At 40.9% G+C, this 19,548-nt stretch overlaps 1 protein-coding gene across 11 annotated transcripts in view; it reads left to right on the top strand.

Annotated features, from left to right (window-relative positions):
* Nucleotides 1-19,548, top strand: part of GRIP1 (glutamate receptor interacting protein 1) — a gene marked incomplete at both ends in the record, with an annotated part of 345,974 nt that overhangs the window by 250,876 nt on the left and 75,550 nt on the right. For all 11 annotated transcript variants that reach the window (XM_082013866.1, XM_082013873.1, XM_082013872.1 and 8 more), the window contains 5 exons: nucleotides 11,463-11,598; nucleotides 12,533-12,678; nucleotides 16,156-16,239; nucleotides 17,078-17,153; nucleotides 18,503-18,648. In XM_082013866.1, the coding sequence (XP_081869992.1) occupies nucleotides 11,463-11,598; nucleotides 12,533-12,678; nucleotides 16,156-16,239; nucleotides 17,078-17,153; nucleotides 18,503-18,648 (588 nt within the window). The remainder of the gene's footprint in view (nucleotides 1-11,462; nucleotides 11,599-12,532; nucleotides 12,679-16,155; nucleotides 16,240-17,077; nucleotides 17,154-18,502; nucleotides 18,649-19,548) is intronic.

The raw sequence follows: 19,548 nt of genomic DNA, 5'->3' as shown, positions 1-19,548 counted from the left end.
CTGAATGCCTGCACAGTAGCTTATGTAAAAAGGAGTGACGCCATTACTATATTCTTTTCTGATCCTTACTGCTTCAATTTTGCCATGATACTAGTGATCTTGGCTCCACATCATAAAAAGGAAAACTGATGTTTTGTATTAATTAAAATGTTAAATTATGGAGCAACTGTAGCATATGACAGGCAACTCCAAGTATGTTTAGTAAAAATAAAAGACAGCCCAAATGGAGAAATGGGATCTAATGGCACTATTGCTAAAACTACTACAGCTAAGCTGGTAGCCACAGGATGTTGAAACATTGGAAGGAGCTGCAAAACATGTCTTAAATGGCAAAAACCTAAGCAATTCCGGCAGTTCTTAATCTAAAATGGAAATAAGATTAAGAGGTAATTTGATCAGAGGTTACAGTTCTGTATCTGCAGGGAGATCCTGAATGTGATGGTAGTAGTATAATGAGATCTTAGGACTGAAGGCTTGTGTACTCCCAATTCAGACAGAAATTACCTGTGCATGTATCAGATTTTCCATCACGTGATGCTTTCAAAGCCACGTCGGATATCTTTCTAAAAGCTAATCCATAGCTGCAGATATCACTATATCATGTTTCTCTGCTTGTGTCACTCAGGAGATCAGGGAGAGAATTGTTCTCAGTGGTTCCTTCCTGCCTTGAAATGCACAAATGCAATCAAGCCTGTAATCAATCCTGCCTCATCCACTTGCTTTTGTGAATAGTGTCACCTCAGTACAAATACACGCTAATTAGCAAGAGATCTCTTGGTGCTAATTTCTCAATGGAGAAATGGAGAGGAAGTTGGAAGTGAATCCATTAGAATTATGGGAAGCACTTTTACAAATCAAAATACCACGTCAGTGTCAAAGCTCTGTGCTGTTCTGCGCAGCAGGATTTTCATTAGCAAGAGAGGAGGGTTACCAAAGCCTGCATGCAGTTCAGACAGAAATCTAGAGAAGGCTAATGTTGTTGTGGAGCTCTGTCCTTTCTTCATCAATAGCGTTTAACTGAGACACGCAGAGGTGTTCAGGGTAGCACTGCTGATGCATAAGCCACTATTGAGTTTAGGACTTGGTTGCTTATAGCATGAAGCAAAATTTTCAAAAGACAACACTTGTTTTATATGGGAGATACAAATCTGAGATAACTATGTGTGTGTAAGCTTCAGCTCAAAAGTACCTTCTACTACCCATTCCCCACCCAAGCGAAAAAATGACATTGTGTGGAAGCAAAGAGGTTTGAGCTCTGGAAAGTCCTGTAATGTCTGTTGAAAAGGTTGTGAAGGTTGAGACCGCTGAGTTGCTCATCATTGTGCTTGTTTGGCCCTACCTTCCAATGTCCTTGCTTCAGAAAGCTCCACCTTGACAGTGTAATGAGCTGCTTTGAGCCCCACAGATGTTCAGAAATTTGACTTACACCACAGATAATGTGGAAGCGGAAAAACGTTTGAACTTACTGAAACCTAGCAAGTGCCTCAAGGTGGAATGAGCCCTTATCAAAGATGAGGAAGTTGATCATTGCAAATCTTCAAGCATGCAGATAGTGATCAACAGATAGTGTAGATACTCTCCCAAAGAAAGACTGGCTATAGCTACTCTCCCAAAGAAAACTATCAATGAAATCACTAGAACTTCACAGCTAGATTAAAGAATAAACGTGCTTTAACTAGACTACATCATTGTGCAAGTTTGTAGTTCACACTGCATCCTTATTTCAACCCTGTTGCAAGGTGGCATGTTAGATGGGTGGGTAGGTAGGTAGGTAAAAATGAAAAAAACAAAGTTTTGTTGTTGTAATTCCACTAAATCTGCATCTTCTTACAGTAATATATTAAAATATTCATATTTACTGAAGCCAGATGTTTTAATGTTTTACAATTTTATTAATAATTTTTCCTCTAATTGAATTTCTCTGCCAAGATTTGCTCAGGGTTTATGAATAGTAATTCTGTTATTTTTGATGCTCAAACTTGAAACATGTCTTACTTTCTAAATCCGTTTTAATTAAAATATGTTGATTGTTCTTCAATATATTTATAAGAATTCAAGCTTGTAATTTGATTCTTTACCTATAATAGGGAATTATAAAACTGTAATCTTGTATGCTTTCAGTTTCCTTCTAAGCAGGTGTTCTGCATTGCATTACATTCTGCCTTTATCTACAGAAATTCAGAAAACAGGAAGCATGTGAGCAAAACATGACAGAAAGATACCTTAAAAATAAAAACCCCTCCAAATGGCATGGCAGTTTTAACCACTTTCTCGTTGGGTAAGATTTTGCCCTTCCCCACTGTTAGGGTCTCCCACACAGTCTAAAACTAGGTGGAATGAAAAAAATGTTTTCATATATCTTCTTGATTTTGCGTTAGTTTTATTCCTTCATAAGCCTGGGCATCAGCAGTCTCAAGAAAATGTAGAGAGGGAAAGGCTTCTTGTTATGACTGTGCGGCCTGATACTTTCAGTCCTTGAAGTAAGGTGAAAAAAAACAACAGAAAAGAATTCAGAAGTGGTCACTGACAAAAAATCCTAGTAGCCCCAGCTGTTAGAAGAATCGGATGCCATGTCCTGCAGGCCTGGTGTTTTCAGTGAGTTATGTGATCACATCCTGTATATCATGGCCTGTGGTTGATCATAAAATGTCATTATTTGCTTTTCTATGCCTAGGCCAGGCAACAGTCAGACTTTTTCCAGTTTATGGCACTGGTGGAAGGTATTTAGTTTTTAGATAATATTTCTGCAGTGGCAAAGTCATCTTGTAGATGCTTTTATATAGCTGAAAAGAAAAAAAGAAAAAAAGGATTGTCTAATGCCCTCTACACAACCAAAATAACTGTTGGTATAAACTGAGTCTATTTTAGGCAGTTTTGTGCAAGTGCCTGAGCCTCACCCATCTCCCTTGCTTTCATTGAAAATAGTGCAATGTTTCACCTTTACAACATTTATCCAAGCTATCGGAGCCATGTTAGCCCGGCTGATGACCCAAGGCATTGGCATTGTTTTACATTTACAGTCCCATTGGTAACTGCACTATGTTGTGCCTTGTAGATGTGCTCTGAGGCACCTCATTCCATTGTGTCTTCTGCTGTGGGTTGCTGGGTTCTGAACTAGGACTGGTTTGGGGATTGTCCCTCCACAGGCTGGAGGAGATGGCACAGAGTAAGTTAAGGTCAGCTTCACATTTTCAGATTCTCTTCACCAATGTGTTTTTTTATTTTATTTTTTTATTTTTTATTATTTTTAATAAAAAATCAGGTGTTTCAGGAGTTAGTGACAGCCAGTCATGAAAAGGGCAACAAGGAATGGTATGCTCATCATCTCTTGACATCCTTCCACTCAGAGGACTACACCTACTCACAGGACTTGAAACATTGAGTAGATGTGTTGTCCCCAGTGTAACAAATTGGTATCTGTTTCTTAAGAATTGACTTTATCTTTATGTGATTCCTTATTAAGCCATGAGATGCCTACTGGAATGTAAAGCAAAATATTTCCTCTGCAGAATTTCTGCTGACATACACAAGGACAGCATTAACTGTATTTTCAACAGACTTACCAATTACTTACTTATTGATTATGTATGTCTTTTGGTAGGAAACAATAACAGCAAGTATTTTCTTACTTTTAGTTTAAGTTCCGTTTATGCCCTGTCCTGGCTGCACTGAACAAACTCATTCACTAGGTGGAGGATATAGGCACTTGACCTGATCATGTAGATTTTAGGCATTTTCTTGGATTTTAAAATGAAATTTTCACAGAAGGGACTGTTTTGATCATCGACAGCTTAATGATGGTGTGTGTGTGACAATAGGGTTGAGTGTTTATGAGTAAGAATCAGAGGGAAGGCCAACAAGGCAGATATCATGGTGGGAGTCTGTTATAGAACACCCAACCAGGATGAAGAGACAGACAAAATGTCTATAAGCAGCTGGGAGAAGTCTCATAATCGCTAGCCTGTTTTCTCGTGGAGGACTTCAACTTACCAGATGTCTGCTGGATACAGCAGAGAGGAAACAGTCCAGGACGTTCCTGGAATGTGTGGAAGAGAACTTCCTGACACAGTCGATGAAGGAGCCAACTAGGGAAGGTGCCCTGCTGGACTTGTGGGTGATGTGGTGGTTGGAGGCTGTCTTGGGCACAGCAATCACAAAATAATAGAGTTTTTAATTTTCAGAGAAGTAAGGAGGGGAACAGCAGAACTGCTACCTTAGATTTCTGGAGGGCAGACTTTGGCCTGTTTAGGAGCCTGGTTGACAGAGTCCCTTGGGAGGCAGTCCTGAAGGGCAAAGGAGTCCAGGAAGGCTGGACATTCTTCAAGAAGGAAATCTTAAAGGCACAGGAGCAGGCAGTCCCCATGTGCTGAAAGATGAGCTGGTGGGGAAGATCACCAGCCAGGCTGGAACTCAGGAAAAAATGGAGAGTTTATGACCTTTGGTAGAAGGGGCAGGCAACTCAGGAGGACCACAAGGATGTTGTGAGGTTATGCAGGGAGAAAATTTGAAGGGCCAAAGCCCAGCCAGAACTTAATCTGGCTAATGCCATAAAAGACAATAAAAATGTTTCTGTAAATACACTAGCAATGAAAGGAGGGCTAAGGAGAAGCTCCATCATTTATTGGATGCAGGGGAAACATAGTGATAAAGGATAATGAAAAGTCTGAGGTACTTAATGCCGCCTTTGCCTCAGTCTTTAATAGTAAGATCAGATGTTCTCCGGATACCCAGCTCCCTGAGCTGGAAGACAGGGATGGGGAGCAGAGTGAAGCCCCCGTAATCCAAGGGGAAATGGTTAATGACCTGCTACACCACTGAGACACACACAAGTCTATGGGGCTGGATGGGATCCACCCAAGGGTACAGAGGGAGCTAGTGGAAGTGCTCACCAAGCCATATTCCATTGTTTATCAGCAGTGTCGGCTAACCAGGCAGGTCCCAGTTGACTGGAAGTTAGAAAATGTGATGCCCATCTACAAGAAGGGCTGGAAGGAGGATCCGGGGAACTACAGGCCTGTCAGCCTAACCTCAGTGCTGGGAAAGGTTATGGAGCAGATCATTTTGCCATCATGTGGCACGTACAAGGACAACGAGGTGATCAGGCCCAGTCAGCATGGGTTTATGAAAGGCAGGTCCTGCTTGACTAATCTGGTCTCCTTCTATGACCAGGTGACATACTTAAAGGATGAGGGAAAGGCTGTGGATGTTGTCTACCTGGACTTTAGTAAAGCCTTTCACGCTGTTTCCCACAGCATTCTCCTGGAGAAATTGGCTGCTCATGGCTTGGACAGGTTTACTCTTCGCTGGGTTAAGAACTGACTGGATGGCCAAGCCCAGAGAGTCATGGTGAATGGCGTTAAATCCGGCTGGCGGCCAGTCACAAGTGGTGTTCCCCAGGGCTCTGTTTTGGGACCAGGCTTGCTTGATATCTTTATCAATGATCTGGACGAGGGGATCGAGTACTCCCTCAGTAAGTTTGCAGATGACACCAAGTTGGGTGGGAGTGTTGATCTGCTGGAGGGTAGGAGGGGTCTGGACAGGCTGGATCGATGGGCTGAGGCCAGCTGTGTGAAGTTCAACAAGGCCAAGTGCCAGGTCCTTCATTTTGGCCACAACAACGCCATGCAATGCTACAGGCTTGGGGAGGAGTGGCTGGAGAGCTGCCCAGCGGAAAGGGACCTGGGGGTGCTGGTTGACAGCCAGCTGAACATGAGCCAGCAGTGTGCCCAGGTGGCCAAGAAGGCCAACAGCGTCCTGGCCTGTATCAGAAATAGTGTGGCCAGCAGGAGTAGGGAAGTGATTGTGCCCCTGTACTCGGCGCTGGTGAGGCCACATCTCGAATACTGTGTTTGGTTTTGGGCCCCTCACTACAAGAAGGACGTTGAGTTGCTGGAGCACGTCCAGAGAAGGGCTACAAAGCTGGTGAGGGGTCTGGAGCACAAGTCTTATGAGGAGCAGCTGAGGGAACTGGGGTTGTTTAGCCTGGAGAAGGGGAGGCTGACGGAGACCTTATCGCTCTCTACAGCTACCTGAAAGGGGGTTGTGGTGAAGTGGGTGTTGGTCTCTTCTCCCACATAACAAGCGATAGGATGAGAGAAAACAGCCTCAAGTTGTGCCAGGGGAGGTTTAGATTGGATATTAGGAAAAATTTCTTCACTGAAAGGGTTGTCAAGCTTTGGAACAGGCTGCCCAGGGAAGTGGTGGAGTCACCATCCCTGGAGGTATTTAAAAGATGTGTAGATGTGGTGCTTAGGGACATGGTTTAGTGATGAACTTGGCAATGTTAGGTTAATGGTTTGACTTGATGATCTTAAAGGTCTTTTCCAACCTAAATGATTCTATGAAAAGACACTCAATATTTGGAATGAAGGTAAATGTTTTTCAGTTTTACTGTAATTTGTAAATTAAGATATAAGATTGTAGGAATATAGGAAATAGATGATAAAACTTTTGATTAAGAGTTCTCTCAGGTTTTGAATATTGTTCTGTGAAAAAATCTCTTCTGTAGTCTAGTACTTAATTTTCTTTTTGAAGAAGTGAATTTATTCCAAGTTCAGAAATCTTATGAGTCAATTTGTTTTCCATGTTTTTTATTAATTAAGGTATGTTGTTTACATACATCAAAAGGCAGGAAACTGCAAAAAGACTGAGTAGGTATGAAATTCTAGAATCTTTATCATGATAGTATTTTCATTGAAAAAAAAATAATTTGACATGGTGTTTCTTGGATTTCACTTACTTGCAAGTTGTTCCATTTATTCATCTTCTCACAGTAGGATTTATCCAGTCTTGTATTTGAGCACCTGCGCTATCTTCGAAGTTTCCTTGCGCTGTGTTGAGTATCCCTGTAATCTTCCAGGTTGCAGGGCAGCTCATAGTCTCATTAGACCAACTGACCCTGCTGCAAGTCAGGCACACAGAGTTGCGGCACTGCAGCAGCGAACCCGAGAGGAGCATGCAGACCAGGAATTAAGAGAACAACTGCAGCTGCTATGCATGCTCCACCTTACAGGACTGGAGATCTCAACAAAGCTCTGTGGAGCAGAACCGTTCTTCTCCATCTCAGGCCTGTGCGCATGTACAAGTACGCATGGCCGCGCTCCCCTTGCCGAGCACGTCTCCCGTACTCGGCAGGATTTCTGGGCCCCGTACCAGAGGTGGGTGGGTGTCAGCAAAGCTGTGGGGTGACTGCTGCCACAATGGACAGTTGCACGTTGAGGGTCGCCCCTGCAGCAAGCAGGAAGCGATGGCGATCCCGGGAGCTGATCCCACCGCCCAGGGACCCGAAACCCTCCCCAGGCTAAGGGAAGGCCAGGACCTGGTGTGAGCTGCGTTTCGCTGAGGGCTGCTGGAGTTGTTAATGGTGGGAGGGGGAGAAGTTCTAAAGTGCATTTCTCCAGCTGAAGTGTAAAATAGTATTGATTTGGGCTTTTTATAGACTTGGAACCATCTTTTTGTCTACAAGGTTTCATTTTAGAGTAATTCATTTGATTCATATCACTGAGCTGTACTGCAGGAGCGGTGTTCTGATATTTGATACTTCATAAACTGTTACGGAGTAAGAAGACGTTTCTTGAGCTCATGTTATTTATTCAGTTTACCACTAAGCAAAAGACTTGTAAATTCAATTCCTGTTTTACTTATAAATTGTAAGAAATCTGGAAATAACTTCATTGCCTTTCCTTCTGATGCTGGCTATGCTAATGTTATTAGCAGTGTGGGAGTACGTCTAGGAAAGAACAGGCCCCAGAGACTTCTAACTAATTAGAGGTTCGCTGGTTGGCATAAGTAATGAATTATGAGTGAGGTGATACATGAAGTAGTTTGATGTTTAACCCACAAAGAGTAGCATAGCATTGTGTTAACTAGAGGGTAGAGACTGACCTTGCATTAGTTGGGGAATAGCGTGTACCACTGCGGTTGCTTGTTGGATTGGAAATGAAATCCCAGGCTTGTTCTGATATTGGGCGTTTTGATAATACTCAAGTGGGATTAGTCTGTAATAATAATGTCAAAGCAATGCAGATGAGTAAACATGTTATATATAGCATTATAAGAACAGAAATCATGTGTGATTTAAGAAAGCAAAGGTGAAAAATGGAGAGACCGGGGTACCAAATGGGCCTGGTTCAGAGCATTTCCAGGGATAAGAGTCTCTTGCAAGCAAAACCAGCTTAGGCAGTTTAATTTCTTCCTGCTATGATTACATACAAGAAAAGCTATAAAATCTTTCAGAGGTACAAACCTAATGAAACTGTTGCGTACTCTCAGATGACCTTACCTGTCAGTTAGCAATGAGCATTTCACACCACCGCTCCCTTACAGTGTTGGTGCATCTTTCCCTCCTGCCTACCAGTGAAGGGTGTTTAGATGTCCCTGTTCTGTTGGCAGAGGTATACAGAAACAAAGTAGATGGTGAGAAGGAGCAAGCCTGGTCATTAATTTTCATGCCAGTAGTTGCCGGGAACTGTATAATCGTTCGCTATCTTAAAACACTGCATGTATCATCTGTTCCACATGTCACTTGAAGCAGCAGAGTGTTTCCCAGCATTGGATTGCGAACTCAGAACCTATATAAAAGATCAAAACACCTGGCAGTGTTATGCTATGGCAAGAGATTAGGCATGCGCAGTGCATTGTGCATGCCCTGTATACACATTCTAGCAAAGCATTTGTTTAGAAAACATCTTAGATGGTTCTGAGAAACAGATTGTACTACTGAGAAGTAAAAAGGAAGGATTCTTTTTGGGAGGTGGGGGAGAGAAGGGAATTTTCCTTTTGACTCCAGATGTCATGATTGAGTAAACCCTGAATAAACAAGTGCAACACACTGGACAAGCACCTGAGGTTGCATCGTGGGTGCAAATGTAGAGTGTTTTTGGTTGCAGTAAGTCCCGTGACTTAAGTCTTGTAATCATTATGAATACTTGCATGTTTTCATAAAACTGAAAGCAGCGTTTTGGTCCATAGCATCTCCTACAGTTATGCAACATGCCTACATGTTTCAGATGCAGGTAATCACATCTGGTTTTTCTGAACTGTCAAGAAGGCCAGATGTGCACAAACATTGTGGAAGCTCGATAGCCTCCAAATGATGGTTTGGTGTTAGCCAAGTTGGAGAATGCACCACGTAGTTACACTACTGTCTGCTTCTGTCTGGATAAAAGCACGTTTTGAACAGTCCCACAGTCTCTTGTAATCTTATCTTTTTAGAAATACACCTTACATTTTTTAAATACTCATTTCAACAACCCATGATGCTGACTGAATAGACTGCAGAATTTTGCCTTAGTAGAAGCTTTATCAGCATAAGAGCATTCACGCCCAAGCACTTAAGTCATGCTGGATAATGGTGAAAATGTGAATAACTGAAGTGAGGTCATCACCAGCTAGAATGGAAAGAAGAGCCTGTTGGCCACCTAGAAAGGAGCAGGAACATTGCATAGGGTGATGCTGTGTCTGCAAAAGATCCAGCAGTTAACCCTATTAGAAGTACTACCTACCACCAGGGCTGAAGGCTCTTTCTGAATGCTTTCCTCTGCCTGCCACTGTCCTGGTTTCAGCTGGGATAACAGTTAATTTTCTTCATAGAAGCTACTTCTTCTTTGGATTTGGGATGAGAAACTGTTGATAGAATACTGATGTTTTCAGTTGTTGCTAAGCAGTGCAGGACTGTCCAGCTTCTCGTGCTGGCCTGCCAGCGAGCAGGCTGGGGGTGTGCGGGAAGCTGGGAGGGGGCACAGCCAGGACAGCTGACCCAGGCTGGCCAAAGGGACATTCCATACCGTACAACATCATGCTCGGTATATAAAGCTGGGACGAAGAAGAAGGAAGGGGTGAGGGGACGTTTGGAGTGATGGTGTCTGTCTTCCCAAGAAACCATTATGCGTGGTGGAGCCCTGCTTCCCAGGAGTTGGCTGAACACCCGCCTGCCGATGGGGAGTGGTGAATGAATTCCTTGTTTTGCTTTGCTTGCGTGTGCGGCTTTTGCTTTCCCTATTAAACGGAGTTCATCTCAACCCACGAGTTTTCTCACTTTTACTCTTCTGATTCTCTCCCCCACCCCGCTGGGGGGGAGTGAGCGAGTGGCTGCATGGGGCTTGATTGCCAGCTGGGGTTAAACCAGGACAGTCACCATTATCTCTGTATTGCTCAGGTTTGGCAATTCTCATTCAGGGCAGCTGTTCTTCATCTTGAGGTCAAGATGTATTAAGTTGTTGGTCATATGGAAGGATATTGGTAGAGCCTTGTTGCTGTTTGTATAGTGTTTATTCTAGACCTTACTGGTGAACATATGAATGTACACAAGGAGCTGGCTTGGGTTTTGGGTGACTTTTCATCTTTAAATCTCATGCTGCCACAGCAAGATTGCTAATGCAGTTCAGACATACGGTTTGTACGGTGTGTATATGATGCTTGTATCTGACCAATTCACCTAAAAGCTGAATATTGATGCTGAAAAGGACCAGAGAGATGGATGATCCTTCCACGTTTTCATAGTTTTCTAGGTGGATCTTTAGGACTTCATGCATTTTTCCAGAATATCTGGGCAACTGGTGGTTTTAATAGGTCTTCTCTGACTGGAAACACTGGTCATGAGGTATGATTGCCTCATGGCTTTCTAAACAGCGCAGCCCTGCTGGAACTGTGATATGTAGATGGCTTTGTCCAGCCGTATGCAATAAGGACATCTCTTTTTGAGAGCTCAGGGCTTTCTGTTGCAGGTGACCTGCATTTGTTGAGGTCTGTGAGATTAGCGTGACATTTTCCAAGCATGCTAAATGGGCAAACTGCTGGAGAGGGTGTTCCAGGCAACATGCGAGGGAAATTTTATATACAGCGATAGCTATGAAAACCCTTCACTTACTTTATACCTGTTCTGCAGCGGTTTCACAGAATTATAGTGGAGATCTATTTGTGTAAGAATAAGGAATAAAACTGTTAAGATCTGATACACTTCAACTCCATTTGGATTCTTGTTATGTTCAACTGTTTTGATTAACACTAACATCTACTAGAGGCCTCAAACTGGTCTAAACATTTTCTAGTACTGTTATACCATTGTGTCTTTTACCCTTCTATTTAGCTAATCAGCTGAAGTACTTTATAAAACATAGGGTTCAGAGAGAGAAAGCAGAAAATGAGAAAAGATAGCTTTTTAAAAATGTGAAACAACTACCTTTAGTTGTAAGTGTTGCCAGACTTTGTATTTATTTGCTCTGTATGCACTAGCACAGCGGTGTAGTTTTTAATAACCTTTTACAGAGCATATGTCTCATTTATCTATATCCAGAGCCGTGCAGACAGAACTTGTGAATTGTAACATAAAGAACCTCCAGATGTACATGTTATTTCTTATTAACATTCACAATTATTTTCTTGGGAAGTAGATGACATTTTAGAAAGGCAACATCTGTGTTATCACTTAAATTTTAATAATGCAAATAATTTTCTTTCAACAGAGGAATTCAAGGGCTCAACAATTGTTGAATTAATGAAAAAAGAAGGCACCACCCTAGGGCTTACGGTATCGGGTGGAATCGACAAGGATGGGAAACCAAGAGTATCTAACCTTCGTCAAGGAGGAATCGCTGCTAGGTAACCACATCTCAAGCCACAAAATGCATTATAAGATGTGATTGCTTCAGAAATACATACCGCATCAGAAAGGTCACTAACAAGTATATGACTAGATGCATCTATAATGGCAGCCCATCAGACTGGAGAAGCTCAAAGGGAAATGGCAACAGCTGGTGCCCCTCTTCCCTCAAGGCTACTTCGAGAAAAACTAGAAATACCAATGAGATATTTGAAAGTCATCATAAGACTAATGAAGTTTCTTCTATATTACATAAATTTTATTTCTCTTTTTTTGTGTCCTTGAACAAAACCTTGAATAAAATACTGAGGTAAAAAAGTAAAATTGAAAACTTAACCATAGTACTACCATAATTTAATAAAAAACCCCTGTTCCACTGTTTTTAAGATTAAAAAGAAGTCTAAAGTCGTATCTACCTTGCTTACCACTACAGTGTAAACCAAAAAGCTGTTATTCATGAGTGAAACAGGTCAAAAGATACAGGTTTAAGCTAAATCATTCCAAGTAACTGAACAGAGCATATGCTTTTGGGCTGTGGCCTATCTCCTGTATCTGTGACGCTAGCTGTGAAGGCAACTGTTGTCCAAAAAAAATAGTTTTGGCTGCTTCCCAAAGAGAGAGAGAAAGATGGGAACATTAAGAAAATGTTTTCCCAGATCCTATGCCCAAACCAGTCAAATCATCCAACTCTGTTATTGTACAGCTGGTTTTGTACATCAGAAATTAATAATGCAACAATGTTCTTCTTTTAATATTTAAAAAGTTAAGCTAGTTTAAGATCTTAAAATGCTACTTTCTGTTTGAAAGATCAGCTTGTTTTAATCTAGATGACTGGAAAAATTATTTCTTATCGTTGCTAAACTGTAATTTAAAGGATTTAGTTTGGTCCAGTAGATCTGCCTTCAACAAAAGGAATATGTCTGTTTTTCCTAGGAGCGATCAGCTGGATGTAGGTGACTACATCAAATCTGTGAATGGAATCAACCTGACCAAATTTCGCCACGATGAGATCATCAGCCTGCTCAAGAACGTTGGCGAGAGGGTTGTTTTAGAAGTGGAATATGAGCTGCCTCCAGTCTGTAAGTACTAGCAGAGCAAACTGAAACCTATGCAGAATAGCAGACATGTTGTTGCCAGCAGTGCGATGGGCATGGTTGGTGATCATTTTTGGTAGAGGTTGGTTTTGTTACAGTTTTTTCCTCTGGCTTATCACAGAGTGTGGAAGCAGTACAAAAGAACTAACAGAACAGGGGGATGCTCTCAGAGATGTTCAGGTGTTTTAGGAGCATAAATCCCACCAATGACATAGCAAAATTGTCATCCTCTACTGTTTTGTTGTTGTTTGTTTGTTTACAGTTTTGAATACTGGGAATTAGATCAGTTAGATTCCAGAGCAAGAGTTACAGTAAGATCTTCTTGTAAGGTCTTCTGACATGAGACCAGTGAATATCTGTAAGTTCTGCTTCTGCCTTTTCCTTCCTTCTCTCCATCTGCAGCATCCTCCTGGTCTCCCAGATAAACAATATACTTTGAGACTTTTCCAGTCTTTTCTGACATCACTTTTAGGCAACATCTCATTTCTAGAGAAGATGACCCAGTGGGGTAGGCTATGGGGATACATAAACCTGGAAGAATTGTGTGACTGAAACAAGGGCTTCTCGCTGAGCAGGATTGTCTTCAAAGTACAAGTTTATACTGACACTGAAGTCACAGAGTGCTACTGGATGTTTTCCTCGCCTCTCCTTTGCTCTTTATTTTTGTGCTTATGTCTGTGACTGTGTGTCTGTAGGAGAAAATTGATGGGAATTGAGGCTATCGGGTATGAAGTGAAAGCTAGAGAAATGGTGAGTTGGAAACCTGGGACCTAAAGTGAAGGAGTGAGTGGCAAGTGGTTGTCTGGCACCAAGGGGGCTGCACCAGTCACACCTTTGAAAAAGTATATGCTCCTTCATGCTGCTTATTGGAGGGGAGAAGATACAGTTTGCTGGTGTTCCTCCAGAAAAACCTGTAGAGCCAGCTAGGAAGCTCTTGTCTCCTTAAATAAAGATTTTCATCGCAGTAGAAGCCAAAAAATCCATCACTCTGGTGCTCAGAAGAGGACGAACTCCCCACTGCTTTCTAGCAGCTGGAGGGTTAGTCTAATTACATATTTGTTGCTTTTATAACCTCCTGACAACCACCTTAACATGCTTTGAATGTTCTCTGTTGATTCGTGTTCGCTTGTGGTAAGGGAACTTCATGTTCAAAACCACAGTATTTGAGTCAAACCACAGTATTAATGAAGTCAACTGAGTTCAGAATTATTTTGCTGGAGATGTAGTAGTTTTATGAGCATTATTTCTTTTGCACTTATTCAAGTGGACTTCCTTCCATTTCACCCACTTTTGGCATATGTGCCATTCTTGTCCACTGAAACAGGATTTTGACGTGCTAAATTACAGCAGCAGTCATAACTTTTTCTTTAAGCCCTTGGAATTTCTGACCCCTTCGTACAAGCATAGCTAATAAATTTGGAGATAATTAGCAGTCCAGTTGTTCCCATTAATTTGTAAAGAACGAGCTAGACACAGTACCTTCATTCTACACCGAAGTTTTCCAGTAGGTTACGTGGTGAAGTCCTGGCACGTCCTTCCCTGCCCCACACATAATGAAGTGCTACTGTTGGTCTCATGGTTGCCCCCTCAGAGAGAGGACTATCATGGTTTCGGAGTGGGGAAATGTCGGTACTTTAATAACGATGGATTAAATCTGGCTGAGCACTAGTAATCCTACTCTCCCTAGTGCTTCCTTCCCTGTCTGGCAGTGTTCACAGCAGGGGCATCCAGCTGCCATTTTCAGTACAATCCACCTCAGTGTTTCAAACTAGAACATGAGCCATGCCTGCCTGGCATCTGCCTTTTGTTTTTGCTAAAGGCTATGGCTGGGGTGGAAGGACAGCCACCTGAATGGTTGTTGACCAAGTGGAAGGATGTTGCGTGCTGTTTCTCACTGCTGAACTATAGGCTTCGCGTGTCCCCCGTGGAGGTTACAAGCCACACCAAGCAGATTAGTAAGCATGGATTCAGCTCACACTACGTGCTGGGCCACTTGCAGTTGATAGGAATGAAGGCAAGAGTTGTCTTCTCCTCCCCGTAATTCAGTCCTTTTCGGACAGTAAAATATTTCCAGCTGAAAAGGAACCAACCGCATGGATTTCAGTAACGTAGTCACATTCTTCAAGCTGTAGCAGGAATTATTGCAGTACAGAGCAATGCTTTGGAGGGCCGTCTTTCACCTATTTTCCCAAGGAAATGAGATTTACGTGATTTCACTGGGTGGTTCTTCTGGTTCCCTGCAGTAACTTTTTTAACAGGGGATTGAAAGACTCAGAGAAAAAAACACATTACAGCATGTTTCATGGAAATGGACGCTTGGGCAGAAGAGAGTCCCCAAGTGGGGGATTCCTCAGAGGGAGAGGCAGGCAGCGCTGGGGGAACATTGCTTCTCCTTGGGGCCACTCGTGGGTGGCAGCATGCATGTCCCCAGCTTGTGGTGTCCATTGCCCCTTCAGGGTATTCTAACAGGGACTGGGGAAACTGATTATTGCAGGCAGGAGCATTAAAGGATATAAGTTTTCATTAGTTTTTCTGCTCACAGAACATTTATTTTAGAGAGGGTTTGTTTGGGTTTTTTTAATCTTTATGTGTGTTGTGCTGTTTGCAGTATCTTACTGGAACCAGGGAACTGTGCATGTGTGTGATTTTGCTCAGTGTCCTTTTCCCCCTTCAGAAAAGGGAGTTCTTAGACCCTGCCAAAGTTTTGCCTGTAAAAGCTAAGAGTAAACTGGCAGTTAGTCTCTTAACAGCAGTGGTTTCAAATTCTGTAAAGTGGATTATCACACCAAAATGTGTTGGTTTGTGCATTAGGCTACTCAACTCCTAACCCAGCTGTGCACCACTCCTTTAGTGCTTACAGGGAAAATACTGACTCAACTAGAAGTCAGAGGGGGTTTTATTCACTTGCCAGTGATGATGAGAGCATGTTACATTTTGAAAAAGGAAAAAAATAACAAATCCTGATGATACAAAATACTCTTTTCACTTAATCTAGCAATCTGAGATTAAAGATAGACCCTAAAAATCACAACTCTCTTGTCCTCAAGGAATACAAACAAATGTTTTCATGGCTGAACAACCAACTTCATAGGCAGCTTTAAGAATTTCGTTTGTCATTTTTGTGTCTTGCTGTGTATTTACATCTTCTATAGCTCTCTTCTTTAACTATAAGAAAAGCAAAATTATGCTGCAATTTAAACAGTAAAGTTCAAATTCCTTATCTGTTACATACATCCATGGCTCTTTTTCCAAACCATTGGCAACCTGCAAAATATCTTGCCCAAAATTCTCTCAAAAAGAGAGTGAGTTGTATTTAATTACAGGTCTTTAATCTGACAGTGGAGTCTTTCCAACTGTATGACCAGAAACACAATAGCTAGTTTAAATTGGAAAAGGTGCAAATCTGTGTGTATAATTAGAAAAACAATAATAATTAAGTTTGGGGGTTGTTTTTTTTTTTAGCTGTACAAGGATCAGGTCTCGTCTTTAGAACTGTGGAAGTTACTTTACATAAAGAGGGGAACACTTTTGGATTTGTAATAAGAGGTGAGTTATCAAATTTGAACTGTATATATTTTTTAAATCAGCAAAAGAAGTGGTAAGTTTTTATGGCACTAAGAAATCATTTCAAGATTTATTTACAGTTTGTAAAAATCTCTGTGATTTACTTTTTCCATACATTAATGTACTGCTTTTATGAACTGCTCTAACGTTTGTTTATGGAAGAACAATCAACTATGCAAAGACCCATGACAAACTTCGTTTTGCATAAGACCAGATTCTGATACTACTGAAATCAGCAGGACAATTGTAATTCCTCAAAAAGATTCACATATAGTATTTCTATAAATTAGGTACAAAATCTGATGAATCATGCTGATCGTCTGAATTGTACAACGGAAGTATTATCACTGACTTAGAGAACAGGAGAAAAAATGCAGCTGTTAAATAATAATGATGAATTATTACTTTCTTCAGCAAAAACTGGGTTTTTTATTTAATACATAAATTCCTTAGTGGCCACTCATTATTCTCAGTATACATGAAGTACGGATGCTTTTTTCTCTGTGCAGCAAACATTGCAGAACAGTAAATTTTCACACTGAGATCGGATTTGCAGAGAAGAGGTTCTAAGAAAAGAATATACATTTATTAAGATTCACTGTAGAAATATTTTACCAAGAATCATCTGTACCATACAGTAGGTCGATCTTATTTAAGATAAAATTCAGCGGAGGTTCATATTAATGGTTTGGCCATTTTTTTATTTTTTTGACCCATCTGTAGGTGTGCATGCTGCAAGATTTAGACTTGCCTCTTGGAAATGAGCTTTCATAAAAAGCATAAAATGAAGGTGTGCTTTCTCTCACTTTTCCTTTTCTAGGTGGAGCACACGATGACAGAAATAAATCTCGTCCTGTTGTAATAACATGTGTTAGACCTGGAGGGCCTGCTGACAGGTACAGTCTGTCTTTCTCTGGAGTGCATGTGAAAGAGAAATGGAGAGAGGTCAATTATTTGTGACAGAAGTTAGGATTTGGAGAGAAGTAGATATATTAAAACCCGTTCCTTTGAAATTCATGGCTTATGCATTGTAATCATCATCATCATAATAACAACAGTAATAGGCAACCACAGAGGCTCAGCACATAATGGTATGTATGAACTTTAATTTAGTATGTTCCATGTTTCAAGACTTTCCCATTACACACTTTCAAAAGTCAACCTGAAATAATTAGAACAAATGCCTGCAATAGGTCAGAGCACACTTTTTTGCAGACAACTCGTGTAGCTCTTAATTATGCTTTTTATACTCTAACACCACAATCTTTTTCTCTTGTACTTCAGAAAAATACTGTCATGTGTTTGGATGTTGTTATTAAGATGATTGTACATCTCTGCATGTGAGTTCACACATAACTTCACCAGGACAACTTCTGAGTACAGATTTATGTTTTGGCCCAATGAACATATTTGTATGTAATGCCATCTTATATCTATATAAAGAAAGAATATTCACTTTATTTACATGTATGAACTGTATTTTCAAAAATGGCATTTTTGCCTTTAAACCATTAAAGAAACTTAAAGGACTATTTCTTTAAAGCAGGCTGATTTTCTGTAGCTTATGTTGACATTTTGGACCTTGGAAACATTAATTGAGATGCAAATGTTTCAAGAGAGCTTTTGTCTTTTGTCCTTCCCTTTCTTCCCACCCTCATCCCCCTTGTTTCCTTGTTTTTCTCCCTGAGTCTTGAGCTGACAACATTAGTACTTTAATTTTCTATTATAATACTGAATATGTTACGAGATACGCCTGGGAGACAGTGTACATTTATAGCCACATTATTTTTAGGTTGGAACAAAAGAAAAATGGATTATCCAAGTAAGGGATATTTTTGAAGAAAATCAGTGAATGGACATTCATATTTTGTAATCTGTTTCTTCACCCCTGTGCTTGCATCTTGTATTTTTAAGAAAATATCAGGGGAGGAGGTGTTTATGTATGAAAGAGGAGTTTTGTGGACAAGGCAGAAAGCAAGCATATGTTGAAGCAGAAGCTATACTTAGTTGCAGTTTAACATGACTTGATTATTTAGCTATGTGTTAAGCTATTTTCCAGTCGCTGACTTTCCAATTAAAGCAATTTCCTTTTCTCTGTGCCCTCTGAATGTTCTCACCATCAGAGAAAATGTTAAGTGTAAAGGCAAGAGAGATGGATGTCAGAGAGGGTGTGAGAGAATCACTTTACATAAAAATGGTATTAGCTCCAAATCAATCTATCTTACATTAATTAATTTCCCTTCAGAGAGGGCACAATCAAACCTGGGGACAGGCTGCTGAGTGTTGATGGGATCCGACTGCTCGGAACAACACATACTGAAGCCATGAGTATTCTCAAACAATGCGGACAGGAGGCAACTCTGCTGGTTGAATATGATGTCTCAGTGATGGGTAGGTTGAGAAACGGCACTTCAGTTTTGGGAACTGTCTGTGATGTTTTGCTGCCTGTTCTTGATGAGCTATTTTAGAAGTGATTGTGACCTGTTACGCTCCTAGTAGCACTGCTATTCCCTTCTGCACCGTATCATTAATCTCGGGTTCATACGGAGGTGAGCAGTATTTTACTGTAATTTAGCTTTCTGACATTTCATGGGTTATAGTGAAACCATAGTGTGGATTCTAACAAAGTAACTTTTCCAGTGACTAGTTTATAATAAAGGTTAATGAAGCGTAAGCATTTCTATGTCACATGAAAGAGGGGTTTACTTGCTCTAACAGGAATTCTTTTGCCTTTTGCCAGTGCTGCTAGGTAGCCAAGACATTATTAAAAAGTCACAAAACTGCCACATAGAAAAGAACAGGAAAGAGCTCGCAAATCATGGCTTGAAAAATGAGCTTAAGCTTTGCTTGAACTCACTGAAGATATGGGATATTTTTTTGAAACTCAAGGAGAGCAGATGATTTTTCATAACAAATTTGAGATTGAGTTATTTTCATTTATTTTGGAAGGTGTCATCTCCCCTCCATTTTTGCAAGAAAATTTGTGGCAGCAAGAAATAGAAGTACTCACTAGTCAGACTAAAATATTTCTTCTCTGTTTGGGGATCTTTTCTTCTTTTCCTCCTCAGTTCCACAGTCAGATTTCTAGCCTAGCAGTAAAGCAGCCTCATAGGAATTTGCGAAATAGCACTGTCAAACTTCAAAGCCTTGGAAAAGATTAATACTTAGAAAAATAATGTCAGATATTTTTTTATTCTGGAACAGCCCTCTTTGTTCTTCTCCTAGACACAGATTTTTTTTTTTATTATAATATATGTCTTTGTTTACTTAACTATCAAGAATGGAGTGACA

The sequence above is a fragment of the Phaethon aethereus genome (genome assembly GCF_964289735.1).
Source record: "Phaethon aethereus genome assembly, chromosome: 1".
NCBI classification, from domain to species: domain Eukaryota; kingdom Metazoa; phylum Chordata; class Aves; order Phaethontiformes; family Phaethontidae; genus Phaethon; species Phaethon aethereus.
The sequence above is the reverse complement of the archived record's forward strand: the minus strand, read 5'-3'. Positions and strand labels throughout refer to the sequence as shown.